This window comes from Poecilia reticulata, chromosome 2, assembly GCF_904066995.2.
Source record: "Poecilia reticulata chromosome 2, P_reticulata-male-v2, whole genome shotgun sequence".
In the NCBI taxonomy this organism is placed as follows: Eukaryota; Metazoa; Chordata; class Actinopteri; order Cyprinodontiformes; family Poeciliidae; genus Poecilia; species Poecilia reticulata.
In genome coordinates this window covers 31,137,827-31,152,457 of record NC_088831.1, presented here as the reverse complement: position 1 = coordinate 31,152,457, position 14,631 = coordinate 31,137,827, and the positions used below count along the sequence as shown (strand labels likewise).

Genomic DNA, 14,631 nt, shown 5'->3' with positions numbered 1-14,631 from the left:
CTGTTTACCATCATATCAAAAACGGCATACCCTTTTTCATACATTAATGTCTTTTTTTTCTTACAGATCTTGTGTAGTAACATAACGTTCTTTCAAACTAAATCTCAGGTCACTAGCTCCAATGAGTGATGATCAAAACTAAAAGAAATGAGCCCTGTAAATACATCACTGTCTAATACAATGTACATATCATTTTTCTATTAAACTACAGACATGAAATAATTCAGACACACTTGTGAGCTTACTTATGGAGATGTGGAAAAAAAGATAAATCTCTAACAAATAGATTCATCCTTCCACACCAAGTAGAGCCAAACTAATTAACTATTAAATCACTGAGTTACCACACTGTTTCCAAAAGTAAAAGTTTTAGTTAAAAAGAAAAGGATCTGTGGTTCCACTATAACATTAGCATTACTGAAAAACTTATAAACAGCACAGGAAAGAAAAGGGTATGCAAAACTGCCACCATAGTTTGATAAATATAAACAATTCAAAGTTGTGTCAGTGAAAGAAACGCAAAGTAAACAGAAACGAGAAGCTTAAACAGGTGCTGCTCAGAGCTCAACACCTGAGATTAGATATAAAAGCCCGAGAAAGGGTCAGCGCGCTGATTTCTCCCTCATCCTTAGCAGGAAGCCGCAGTGTTGAAAGAGTGTCAGAAGGGAAGGACCCTCCCCTCAACACATTACATCCCCATGATATCACACAGCAGCCAGGAAACCCAGATGGGGATCAGCCACGAGGGCAGCAACGCCTGTCTCCTAACAAAACAGGGCCGACAGCAGGGTCACCAGGGACCCTCGGCGGCACACAGACCTCCAGATGGTGGCAGAGGGACCAATCAGCTGCTGCCCAATAACCAAGAACGTACCACGCCCCCTACAACAGCCTCCTCCTCCGAACTCCGTCTCTCTTGTCCCACCTCCGTCCCTCCCTCCTCTCAGGAAAGAGGAAAGAAAACAGAAGGTTCTGGGACTGCATCATTGCCTCCATCACTGTGATAATTTACACATCTATCTTGTCATATTCTTTCCTTTTTGCTTTCTGTTGCAATCAATCTCCCCAGACCTGGTCTGTGCAGCTGAGACATGCAAAGCAGAGCAGGTAGCTATTTCAGAGATTCTTCCCCCTCCACGTGAAAAAAAAAAAAAAAAGAAGCGGAGAGAGAAATTCATAATTCACATGTGGAAAAGTCTACAGAAGTTCAGGCAAGAAGTGAACTTCTCTAAATGAGGTAATTTATTTGCCTCCTACGGCGCCTTGAAAATGTTTTTTTCCCCTCCCACATTTTGACATCTCACAACAAACCTCAATGTTCAATGTGTTTGTATGTTATAGACAACGTACGTAAAACATATTTGTAAAGCAACATGAACTAATAGTTGTACTTTTTTTGCAAGTTAAAATCTAAAATCTACAAAGTGCGATATGCTTTTGTGTTTTTCAATGAAACACCCAACTAAACTCCAACGCAACCAACTGCCAGGAATAAACTCATCACATAATTACTGTTATACTGAAAATGACAGTAATTTTGAGCACTGTGTATGTATTTTCAGAGGTGTGGCTGGATGAAAACCGTGTCACATTTAAGAACTGCTGGCTAATTAGATAAAATCCTAATAAGAAGTAAAGAACTGGGCCTGTGGGGAAGTGCGGAAGCAGAGGAATCCGCCCTGAAGTTATGCTGTTCTTCTCATTCACGCAGAGAAAAGACAACGTTAGCTGAGCCGCCGTTCCTCAACACTGCGCCTCTCTAACAAAATGGGGCCAGGACACGAGCAGGAACTATTGTCCAAGAAGCTGCAATGAGGAGTTACTAGACTGATGAAGCTCCTTGATGATTGATGTTGAGGAACTTTTCATAACTACAACATGGTGACCTGGTTACAGATGACATGAGGCCCGGGACTTCTGGGTTTTCAACCAGTCTATAATTTTATTTAAAACGCAGATTCCCGAGTTTTTAAATACTTTTGTCAAGCAGCGGTGAACAGAGCGAGGTGGTCGAGCGATGGAGCTGCAGAGGAAGTGCTCAGAAATCCTTCCTCTGCCCACTCGGCGCAGCAGTGACCTGCTGCAAACACGGGGCCACAGAAATGTAGATTTCCTGCAGTGCCCTCCCACCTCACCATTCTTGACTACATCTGTTTGATACACAAAACCTGCAGGAACAGGCTCCATTTGTCAAGCGCTGATTGTGGGCAGACAAACCGGCCTGTCTGCACTCAGATAGCGAGCCCCGCTAGTATTAATCACAATTACAGAGTGGGCCTCGCACACAGGAGCTGCATCAATATCCCCTCCTCTCCCCCGCTCGTCACCTCCCCCGTGCCGCTCGGGGGTGACGGGGCCACCGCTTGGAGGTCAGCGTAGAGCCGGCGATAACGGCGGCATCATTTACCCCGACCCACTGCCTCCTTTTTATTAGCAATCTTTTAATTTTGAACCCGTCCCCGCCTTCGGGAAAAATTGTGATTTAATATCGCAGCTGATTCACTGCATACTGTTTTGGACAGGTGTGATGAATAGCCTGAAGTGATGTATGAAAACAGCGAGGCGGATGGCAATATAGATAAGGCGGCCGATTCGGGTGTCCCTGATGGGGCCCCACGGAGTCGTTTCGCCGGCCTCCCGCGCTTACGCTTTGCTGAAGTGAACAAACGAGTCGGAGTCATTCATCCGAGCAGCAGGAGTGGATTCTGGACGTGTGAAGGGAAGCAGGGTCCGAACGCACATTTAGAGCACGGTCGGCTCCCCGCATGCAGCAGCCCGTGTCGCTATCAGCGCATCCCAGATCAACATGTTTATATATGATGGACAGAAGAGTATCCAATAGGAAGGTTTATGTACATTTGGGGGAACTGATAATGTTTTGAGTGTGATATTTTCAGCTTGTAGTACCTCCATGATGATGTGACAAGCTCCCTCCATTGGCAAGGATTTCTTCTCTAGCTGCATGCTGAAAGAAAAGACCAAAACAAGAGTGTTTGAGAGATTTTCTTTAAAAAGAAAGGAAAAATCAATGTTCTGAGGCAAACTGCTCTGAAGGCAAATCAGACCGATTACCAATATCAAGGTCTAAAAATTAACAGGTAATCCTGTAGTTCCTACAATTTAGTCATTTTGATAAGACGCCGGAAAATTTTCCAACCTATCTGATTATGATCCTTCTAAACCTGTGGCTGCATGCTGCCGGTCAGCTGGCTGAAGCTACTGCAGCTGTCTCTCTCTCTCTCTCTTGCAGCAGGTAGGACATATTGGTTTTTGGTACTATTCCCAAATTTAGCTGATGTTTACTCTCGATTATCATTCATTTATTTCTAACAAAAATTAATATGTTCCCTTGTTTTAGCAGCAGTGTTTATACAAGGCTGAATATCGTCTTAAATCACCGAAATATAAACCGTCTGGTAACATGAAGCAAGTTAAAATACAACACAACAAGGCCCCATCTAAAGAAATTAAAGAACAGGTGAAAAACAGTCACTGGCATTATTTAATCTGGAAAAGGTCACAAAGCCGTATCTAAGGGTTTGGCCCTCCACAGTGAAAGCCATTATCAATGGACTCCAAAATTACTCCAAGGCCGCATCATAGCACTTCCAGGACGTTCGAGAAATAAAAGTCTGAAAAGAATATCTTCATGATCTCGAAGAGTTTTGGGAAAATAATCAGTGGACAAAATTAGAACTTTGTGATAAGTGTGCATTCTGTTACATTTGATATAAAACAGTCAAACATGGCGGTGGAAGTGTGACGAATCAGAATTTCTTTGCCAATTCAGGTCCTTCACAATGTGGTGTAATTGATGGAACAAGGAATTATGCTCTTGAGTAAATAATCCTATAGGAGAATATCTATTTGCTTGGGTTATGCAGTACAAAAACAGTAATTGAACTATTAAATTAAGCCAGTCAGATTTTTATTTATTTTGTTTTTTTTAGAAGTTTTGGTCATAAATTTTGAGTAAATACCCCAAAACCAAGATCATTTGACTCATGATTACGGAACAGAGTGAGAATCTCCAACTTGCCCATCAAAGAATACAATAGAAACCAAAGCTGAACCCACCTCCACTTGTTCATACACATGCACCGGATCACTGAGTCCTCTGTAGTTGAAGGCAAAGTAGAAGTAGACACAGGCGCCAGCGTCATACGTCTGAGTCACCCTGCACACACGGGACACGTTTAAACAAACTCCTCAGTGAGAAACTTTGAAAATCTTAGACTGACACTTAGCAGTTGCATTTTCTAATAGGGCTACATTTGAATTTAATGTGTTTTGTTTTTTTATCTGTCTGCCATAGCAGGCATAATAGTGATAATGAGAAGGTGGGAGGTTTGATTTATCCTCCAGTGGTCCTTTGACCTCAATTCCATTCATACTAGAAACCACAGACAATCTTAAAGCACTGCCATATTCAATAGGAGAAAGTCAATCAGCGATTCATCTGCATTGCATTTTAACAAAACAAACAGCTCAGGTGTTGTAAACAAGTTCAACAGTCGCTCTGCTGTAACAAAAGTCTCCAGTTTGCGTGTGGTTTTATTTTCTGGCTCTGCTCCCTGTGGAGGCGCAGGGTGCAGAGCCCTTGTTCATTTGACATGGCCCATCACCTGGCACGCTGACTGTTCTAGAGGTTAAATGGACAAATCAATCATGTGACAGACTGCAGCCGGGAAATGAATGGCTGCAGCATAATCAGGCCGAGGCTTAATCTGCACGCAATCTGCGAGCGGCAGCCTGGTGCTCCTCAGCCAGCCAGCCAGCCGTCTCTCTGTCTGCCCCACTGTCCGTCTGATCAAGGCAACTGGGACGGGAGTACAGAACAAACCCTTTCCGGAGGAAAGAAATGAGCCTTCATAATGTAATATTTATTTTACAGAAGAGTAAAAAAAGATTTTTAAAAGAAGGGAAAAAAAGATAAGTCATGCTACTGCTGTATCGTGGATTTGAATATATAATGACTATAAAACCCCAACAAAAGTACCATTTTATTTCTAATAGAAAAAGTGTCCAAACTTTTTGACAAGTGGGGCAAAATTCTCAAGCTGAAAGAACTTATTAAATTATGTTCTCAAAAACAAACTAAATACTTATTTTAATAAAAGAAGATAGTTGGATTTTTGAAGGCAAAGGATCTGTGAATCATTGTAAAGCCAAAACCCAAAAAGGGACTAGCAATGTCCAAATGTTTTGCGTGGATTTTTTTCTACAGTCTTGGGCAAAAAATATCAACAGGTCATGGATCACTCTCGGCTGTATTTAGCCATTTTTAAAGGAATGAATAAATCCAAATCTGCTTTTGAATTAAAGTTGCTGGATGCTTGTAGCCCTGTTTAATATGAAATAATAAAATATTCATAAAACACAAGTCCTGAATTCGGGCCTACTATTGCCAATTATTGATAGATTTTTAGATCTTTATTTTTTATGAAAATGGGATCCAAAAATAGTTTTTCAAGCAATGCACTAGGGCAAATTTAATCCATCCTTGAATTGTGGTACTGGGCCACACATAATCACAAATGGCTGCCAGACCACTGTTTGATCACCCTTATAGTAGAGGGACCACGCTGGTTTGACTTTTTTTGTTTTGTTTTTAAATATGCATACTATACCAAGAGCCACCAGGTCATAGTTTGAGCAACACTCTTCGTTGTGGAAGATGTTACAGAGTGAGGAATTATCATAGGTACTTTCAGTATCAGTGACGTGATTAAAATTAAGTCAGAGGAAGAACAGAGGCTTAAGAAACTATTTAAAAGAATGTCTGGTTTATTTAGGCTGCAAGAGAGTGGGCAAGAGCAAGGCTTCCCTGCTGCTACACTATAGCATGAGAGCAGGGGAAGGCCAGAAAATCTCAGCATCTCTAGTTTCATTTGACAGTTTTACGTGACACAAACATCCCTTCTGTGCACCTTTAGTTTTCACAGAAAGTTGTTTTTTTGTTACCTGCAAGTTGACAAAGGTGGAAATTGAACTCCTTTGTCTTTACACTCTCGTACGATGCGTGCCTTCACATTCCGGCAAATGTCCAAAACCCTGAAAGAAAATTCATGTGAAAGACACAAAAATTCAAGAGCTCTTCTCTTTTCTCGTACTGCCAAATCTAAGCCCTTTATGCTTGTAAGGAATATCCATATGAATAAATTCATTAATGGCACAAAAAGGGTTAATTTTGTGGAAAAAAGGCAGGAAGCCAGGAAGGAGGAGGACAACAGACTGACTGACATGACGACCACTGAGCGAGAGATTCCCACTGGTGTGGAAATGGCCGCCAGTCCTAAGCATGTGCAGCCGGGTGTGGATTGTGCAGGATGGGGAGGAGGGTGGTTAATGAGCCAGGCACATATGCTTGCCTCAGTGCCTGATCTCTTGGTCTCTCCCGTCAGGCATCTTACACAACAGGGAGCTGCACGTGCTCGTGTTTGTTGTGCGAGAAAGCAGGGTAATAAAACATGTTGGAACTGCAGATCTCACAACATGGATCTGAGGAAGATCAGCGGCTCATGGTATACACGTTACACCGCCCCCAGACAGCACATGTGGTGATAAACCCACGTCATTTTATATATGTGTGTGTGTGTTTGCGTGTGTGTGTGCGTGCGCGTGTGTGTGTGTGTGTGTGCCAGTAAAGCTGAGAAGGAAAAGCAGCCTTTGATGCAGTTGTTTAAATGGTTAGAGAAAGCAGACATGAAAGTGAATGTCAAAGAGAGAGGCTGGGAATTTGAAAAAGAAAGAGGGCCGTCAAGAAAGCAGAGTGGTCTTTCAGAAGGAGTAAAGAACAAAATGCATTAAAAATTAACAGAGGAAAGCCTGTAGCCCTTTTTAATGCACTCACCTGTCCCAAGGCACAGAGGTTTCAAAAGACTCCCCTATCACGTAGTAGTCCATTCCCAAGTCCTGCATAGAATACAGTATTAACATTAGGGGTCTGCAAAGTTAATGGATTCAGCACATTCACATGCACCTGGCAGGAATTACTTTTTGACCCTTTGGTCAGTAGCTTCAAAGAGTTTAACCCAGTCAAAATAAATTGTGGGATTTAGTGTGAAATATAGCTTAAACATGTCTAAATTTGTGTTTTCCATGTTAGGAAATAATAGTTTTCAGTAGTGGAACAACTGTTGGTCTCCTTGACAATTCCTTTAAAATAAATGAAGTTTTTTTTAAAGTATACTTTATCTTTATAAGGGATCAAAGTTTCTGTTATGTTGCAATTAATAATCAATGACTTTCTTTACTTTTTTTACTTTAACAGAAAACTATCCATCTTGTCAGATGAGAGCAACATTGAGCTTCTTTGGTAACACATCAGGTGGATTTTGCCTGAAGCAAGGGATGAATATGTGAAAAAGCAACTCACAGACACCCAAGTACGGTGGAGGATCTGTGATCCTGTGGGTTTGTTTCTGTTCTAAATCTCTGAACATGTGGCAACTCAATTTTAATAAAACTCTGCCATTAAACAGAAAATAGCTTGTCAACGGATGCTTCAACATTATACTGATACAAAACATAAATATATATACATATGCATATATATATATAGCTCTTCTCCTATGACCATCTCAGATGAAAAACAGAACCCCTCTGTGTCTGCTTCTGATGAATAAGTACCGTACTATTTATTGGCATAAGTGGGTTTTATGAGCTATTAAGAGCAGCAGTGTCAAATATTGAGCCACCTAGAGATACAAAATATATATATCACAAATTTATCATTTTCCCCATATCTCCGAGATACTGTCTGCAGACATACTGCAGACAGTATCTGTCTGCAGAATAGATTAGAATGTATTCTAATCTATTCTGGATTAGAATAAATTCTGATTCTATATGAATGTAATCCATTTGGTGACGCTTATTGTTTAATACATACATACATGTTTTAGAGGTTAAAGAGGTGGTAAGGTTGCCAAGTTGTGAAGAAACTAAGTTGTTTCAGTATCAAAACATTAAATGTACAGATGCAGCTTTGTTAATAAAAATCTTGAGATGGAAATAAGGAATTTTATTTTTTCTCATTATCTGGGGTTTATGAACCAAAAGCAGAAATATATTAATGCTTTTTACTTCATTAATCAAAACATTTCCAATTTCTTTTGTGCTGCTGTAACAATAGATTAAGGTCTTTTTTTACACTTACTAGTAAACAAATTTGCCCCCATTTGTATTCCCTCCAAGACTGTCTCTTTAATAGAAGATAATCTTTTTAAAACAAACCTAAAGAAAACCTCAATGAATGGAAAAACTCAATCTCTAATGGAAACAATATCTGAAGCAAATGTAACTCAATTTAATGAAGCAAATGTCATCAAACACAGCTTGTTGTTATTTGGATTTGCAGAAGTCCTGTAACTAGAATGAACGGAAGACTAGCAGGAATCAAGTGAAAAGAAAAAAATGATACTGTGATAGCATCAACTTTGCACCCCAAAGAAGTGAACAGATCAGTCAACAAACTAATGACTGAAAAATAAGATGAAGTGACAAAAAACTAAAGATATGAAGCCTCTCATGCCCTCATGTGACCTTTTTGAATTCATAAATACAAAAAACATTACTTATAATGAAAACACCTCCAATAAGTTCCCCTTTTATCTCACATTTAAAATTCAAATTTAGATCCTTGGATAAATCTGTCAGTAAGACGCTTACTGAAATGCACACCCGTGCTCATCAGATCGGCCTCCTTCAGGACTGACCTGCCTCAACTCTCTATTGTTATTGTGTCAGGAGCCACTGTGCCCTCCTTCCACGGCGTTAAGACGCACTGATAACTGTGACCGGATCTGATGGAGGGCCTCCTGAGGTCATATTCTGCAGCCCATCATCTTCATTCTCTATCCTATCTGCTGTCAACCCTCAGCCTCCCTGCCCATCAGCTCAGACGGAGATAAAGCCAGAACGGCGACCCACCCGGAGGTAAGCGATGACGAAGGTCAACATGTAGCCCCTCTGTCCATTGTCCTCTCCTGCTGCCAGGCCCCTAGAAAGACACAACATGGTTAATATTTAACCGCTCCTTTCTTTCAAGCTTTGTTGCTCAGGCTGCTGGCCCTCACAACAGCTGTCCTGAAGCTCGTCACTCCAACAATGTACAGATCAATGCTGCTGCGCTCCACGCATCGCCACAGGTCAGCCACACATCTATCACCGGCTGTGGGTAATCACATTTTCATTTGCCATCCAAACTAATCAGGCCGAGCTCATTAGAAAATCACTATATTGATTTTTTTTTTTTTTACCCGTCTTCCTGTTTCCTTACACCAGAGGAAAGCATTCCTTACTGCCCTAACCCAAGTAATCCATCACTGACACTTGATCTGATGGGTGTTCACCATTTCTTTGAAATAATGCAATTATGGAGAGGATGCTACATGACACTCATGCGCCTCTTCTGCTTTAATAGCTTTCTATGATCCAAGCAAGCCTGGAAGTCTGAGCACAACGCAGCAGAGTAAAACTAGAAAGGATGTTAGAAATAAGCATCGTCCAAGATGAAATCATTGACAGGTGAAGTATTGTTTGAACACTACGTAACCTACAAAGTCTGGTTTTTGACATTCACAAGGTTGATGGCTGGAGTGTGTTAAAAATTTAAGGTACATGGTAAATACCAAATACATCAGACTTATTTAGAGTAAAAGCTGAATATTTACGCAAGCAGTTTTTTTTGGGCCATTTTACATCTTCACTATACTTTTTACTTTTTTCAAATTTTGTATAAAACGTTTATAGGGACAAGAAGGAGCCAACTGCTGAGTCGACTGTTATCTTTTTTGTGGACTTTTTATACTTACATTGACAACAAATTAATTAAAACATATTTCTATAATGCGGTTATGTGACTAATAAAATACACCTTTCAGCAAGAGGCACGGTGTGGCAGGAATCTTACATTTTTGGCCAAACATTAATTAAAAATTATTGTTAATATCTAATATACCTAATATATCTAATATACAGTTCTCAATTGTATGTGATAATTGTTGCATCATCAGTCATCCACAGTATATATTGCATAAATAGGACACAGCAGATGCAGATGTTGTGATTCCATTAACTGCTATATTTCTATAATACATTTTGAATAAATTCTGTTGAATCTTCAGAGATTCTTAGAAATTGCTGAAAACAAATTAAAGGTAACAGAAAATAAATCTCAAGAGGAGGAGTTTTATTCCCAAAAGAAACCTTAATAGAAAGATAAAAAAATATATTTAGACAAGCCTGTCTGTTTAAACTGCAATGTCTGCTATTATTTAAAAAATAAATAGTTAAATAGCTAAAGAATTCCTTTTTAATTTCAACTTCAAACTCAGGTCTTGAACATGGGAAAGCAACTTTAGGTTTAACTCGTTGAACAGGCCGGTGTTTTAAAAAGCGGGGCGGGGACAGTGGTTTCCTCTATGGTGGGAAGTCCCAGCTGTTCAGTAACATGATCAATCATATCAGCTGAGGACTACCAGGCTGTGTCATCTTCCTCTGTGCCGTCCTCGGGGGACTGCTGCTCTACTATCACTTCCCTCAGCAGACTCGCTTTAACATTACAGCTGCGCTGGAAAGAGGACATCTAGAGGTGACTCAACAGTCCACACAGATACAACCTACTGCGTCACAGAAGTGTGTGACAGAGTTTTCTTTTAACCCAAGTCACTGCTACTCCTTCTAGCCTGCAATGAGGGAGACCTGGCGTGTTTTCCTCCTCATTTAAATACATTTAAAAGGACAGAATAGACTAAGTGTTCGCACCCAAATTTTGCTGCAATGTCATAAACTTGCTTCTCGTGCTGCAGCACCTTCTCGCGGGGTCCTTCAAACAGCAGGGTGGCCACACACAAGCGGTTAGGGTCAAATCCTTTGAACTGAAAATTAAAAAGGAGAAGGTTTTTTTTTTTCTTTTTTTACAAAGAACACCAGAGGCAGAGACATCCAAATGATGTGATGGTGTGGGTTTTTTTTCTTTTTACCTTGGTGATGTAAAACTTCTTTAGTCCATCCAGAAATGATGTGAAAATTGAAGATATTTGTGGCTTCAGGGCATGACCTGTAAAAAAAAAAAAAAAAAGCAAATAAATGTGAATCTGACACTAAAAACAATCAACTTTTCACTGGGATTTTCAGGTTGATTGACCAAGACTGATGACAGCTGCAAACTCAAAAACAAGCCCACAGATTCTGCTGAATTATAACACTGTTTGGTAAGGAAGTCCTTGCTCACAAAGGAAGACTAAAAAAAAAATAAAAAAAAGTCTGTCAATACCAGTATTTATGAATTTAATGTAAATAACTAATGATTTTATAAGGGATAAAATAATAGTTTAAGACAATGAACATTTTTCTCCCTATATCATAAATCTTAAAGAGAAATTGTAATCCTCCAAAATCAGCACTGGTGCTATCAAAGCTTGATAAAAAAAAACAAAAAAAAACGGAGATTACATATTTGACCTCAAAATTCTGTAAGTCTTGAACTAAAACTGACCTTTGTCTGATTTTTAGACAAACTATTTCTGCTGCAGCATTTCCCATTCGGAGAGGCCGAGATGGTCTGATATATTTGGGCTTCAACCAGAAAAAAAGGAAATATAAATAGTAACATTTGAATAACTTCATAACAGGCCCAATAGCTGCCAGCGACAGCAACTATAAATCAGGCAGTTTCCAAAGGGAAGTGGGGTTGACGCAGTGATATCAGTCTTCCTCACCCTCACTTTTTGATTTATTCCTGATCGGACGCACAAAAGCGCCTGTGGACAAGCGAAAATGAGGGGCTGGGGGCCGATGGGATGGTTATCAATCACAGCAGGGAAGTCATGGGTGATGTCGCAGAGACTTAACAGTTCATTTATTTCCCCCCATGCCGAAGTCTCTTCATCACTTAGTGTCCTAATTGTTTCCATTCCAAAATTTGATTGCGGGTCTTGGGGTCTCTCACAGCTATCAAAGTCGTTAATTAAATACTCAAAAATCCAGACACAAAATGATGCACGCATAAGCAAAAGCTTGCTTAACTCCTTTCTCTAGGTTTCTTGTTTATTCCTTTCTTTCAACAGAATGTTTTAGTTAACATATAAAAATATATTAAATTAAATAATGTAGCGTACAAAAACGTATAGGTGATGTCAATGGTCAGGTATTTGTAGCCAGCATTATTAAAAGTAGAGGGGGAAACACTAAAACCAATGAATGCAGAAGAGAGCCTTGTGTTTGATGTAGGGGTCAAAAAAATAAATATATAAAGACAAAAAACAAAGAAAAAAAAAAGAGGGTGAAAAAAATCCCATTGGTCACCTCATCTTTCCTACTTAATGCTAAGAAGTGCCTACTCCATGAAAAATGGAAATACAGGGGAGATAACGAGATCCCTGGGGACGGGGGAACTTTACAGAGATCTCCGGTAATGCCAGATGCATTCCACAAGACCTCAGGAAACAACATCATAAAACTTCAACAGAGCAACTACTTCATTCTGGCCCAGGTTATTTGTCATTATGCCTTCAGTCCTGCTCTCATTTCGTACACATGCTGCGGTTTTGCTGCAAATACAATAATCAGATTAACAATTTGGAGCTGTAGAAAGTGACATGAATGTTTGCAGCACTCTCTTTTTAAAACATACATGAATTAAAAGTTTGAGAAAACTCAATTTAAAATAAACATATAAAGAATAACTCAACACACTAAACTCTGACCAAAGTGCACCAGATATGTTGGGTAGAAATACAAATAATGTCCACTCAAATTTACAGAGCTGGTTTTTGTGGTAATTTTGAGTAACTACTGAGGTATCAAAGTTCAATGCTGGATCTTTAAGGCAGCAGTTTTCTTAAAACAAAAGATCAAACATGAGCACCAAGCTGGACGAGGCTTACTGATGCACATGCCCAGTGGCTAATGCAGAATGAATTCTTGGGAAAAAACTAAATGTATTACTAATTTTTGATCTGGAGATTGAATGCTGCATGATTTATTATTTCATTTTTATTTTTTTGCAGAAGCTAGATGCTACTAACTTTTGCAAGTTAGTAGTACAGATTTTAACTGAGAAGGTTTTTTTTTATTATTTTAATAATTTTTTATTAAAAACCCTAATCAGCTAAAATCCCTCTTTTAGCCATGAAAGGTCAATTATTCATAGAAACAGAGGTTGCCTCAGACCATGAGTGACAAAGCAAAGATGTAAAACAAGGTTTCAGAATTTTAAAATAAAGATGACATTTTAAGCTGCTTTTAGCGCCTTATACTCCAACTATGGATAGCACAGTTAGCATTACTAGTATAGTAACCTTAATGGGTGTTCCAAAAGATTTCTTTATCTTAACTAAGATTTTTCAAAAGGTACCAACATTTCTAAATCCTACGAGTGCTGTTGCAAAGGATGTATTAAAGCGCAAAAGGATAAAACAAAGACTTTTCTCAGCTCAGTCTTCCTGTCATCTGTTAATGGTCTCATCATAAGAACCACTAACGTGACATCTTGAAAATAATAATAATAATAATAATAAAAAAAGCTTCCTTTTAATTTGCTTCTTATATCTTTGATGATTTTTAAACCCTCCCACTTAACATAAGACAAAATGCTTAGGCCACAAATCCTCTCATCTAATCAAGCATTTGGTTTCAAGTGTTGGATCGTCATACTCACAAGTAGTCAAAGTGATCAAATACAGTATTTATGGCATGAATAGCAACATACTTGAAAACTGACAGATTAGAGCATACTATGAAGAATCCAACTAAACTTACCAAATTTAAACTGTTCATTATCCATGAGCCGTATAGATGCTGGAGCACACCTCTGGAAAGCAAAATAAAGCTCAAATACGTTATGTAACAAATAAAAATGTAGATGTTATTTCAGGTTGAAGGTTTAAATCAGGTTCTTATTATAAGTTAACAAAAACATTATTAGGCAAGTAAAACATTAAAAAGAACTGGTGACATATAGGTCTGTAACAAAGAACAATATAAAGAAGCGATGGTCTTCATACCTGTCTGGCCACCTCTCGAAGACAGGCAACACCCTGCTCAAAATTGGGGAAAACCACAGAGCCGTACTTCTGATACTCTGGCATGGGACGGATTTTAATTGTTACCTCAGTAACCACACCAAGGGTTCCTAGAGGAACAAAACACATATTTTGAACATGGTTTTTATTTTTGAACAACTTGATTCAGATCTGGGTCAAAGTGTGCATTTCTGTTTCACTTTAGCCATTTGTTAACAATCTACTTGCAACCATCTGCATTGTTTTTCTTCCTTCTCTACGTCTGACGCTGTATGAACATGCCTGAGCGTGTGAGAACACAGGTTTGTTTATGGTTAAGCTACAGATGCTGCCTTCCTGGGACTAATAAAGTTTGTCTGTATCTGAATGCAATTTACACCAGCTGAGCCTTTTTAAAGCAGAGTTTAAAAGTATTTTACTAGGCTCTCCGGTACATGTCCTCTGGGTCATTCGTATGACCTCGGTCTCACGTTTCATGGTAGGTCTGGTGCTCTACCACACGCAGGGGGGAAAAGCTAAGATTTATCTGCATGAGTGCAAGAAGAAATAAAGTGGGTCCCTATCAAGGGCAGTGGGGGGCCATCAACAGCAACATATTTAC

At 39.3% G+C, this 14,631-nt stretch overlaps 1 protein-coding gene across 1 annotated transcript in view; it reads right to left on the bottom strand.

The window, feature by feature from the left end:
• The window catches only part of agps (alkylglycerone phosphate synthase), a 36,533-nt gene that overhangs the window by 3,821 nt on the left and 18,081 nt on the right, over positions 1–14,631 (bottom strand). Inside the window, exons 11-19 of the mRNA XM_008398813.3 lie at positions 14,013–14,140; positions 13,768–13,819; positions 10,989–11,065; positions 10,771–10,883; positions 8,935–9,004; positions 6,854–6,915; positions 5,965–6,054; positions 4,078–4,177; positions 2,908–2,965 (exon numbers count right to left, since the gene is read on the bottom strand). Of these exons, the coding sequence (XP_008397035.1) occupies positions 2,908–2,965; positions 4,078–4,177; positions 5,965–6,054; positions 6,854–6,915; positions 8,935–9,004; positions 10,771–10,883; positions 10,989–11,065; positions 13,768–13,819; positions 14,013–14,140 (750 nt within the window). The remainder of the gene's footprint in view (positions 1–2,907; positions 2,966–4,077; positions 4,178–5,964; positions 6,055–6,853; positions 6,916–8,934; positions 9,005–10,770; positions 10,884–10,988; positions 11,066–13,767; positions 13,820–14,012; positions 14,141–14,631) is intronic.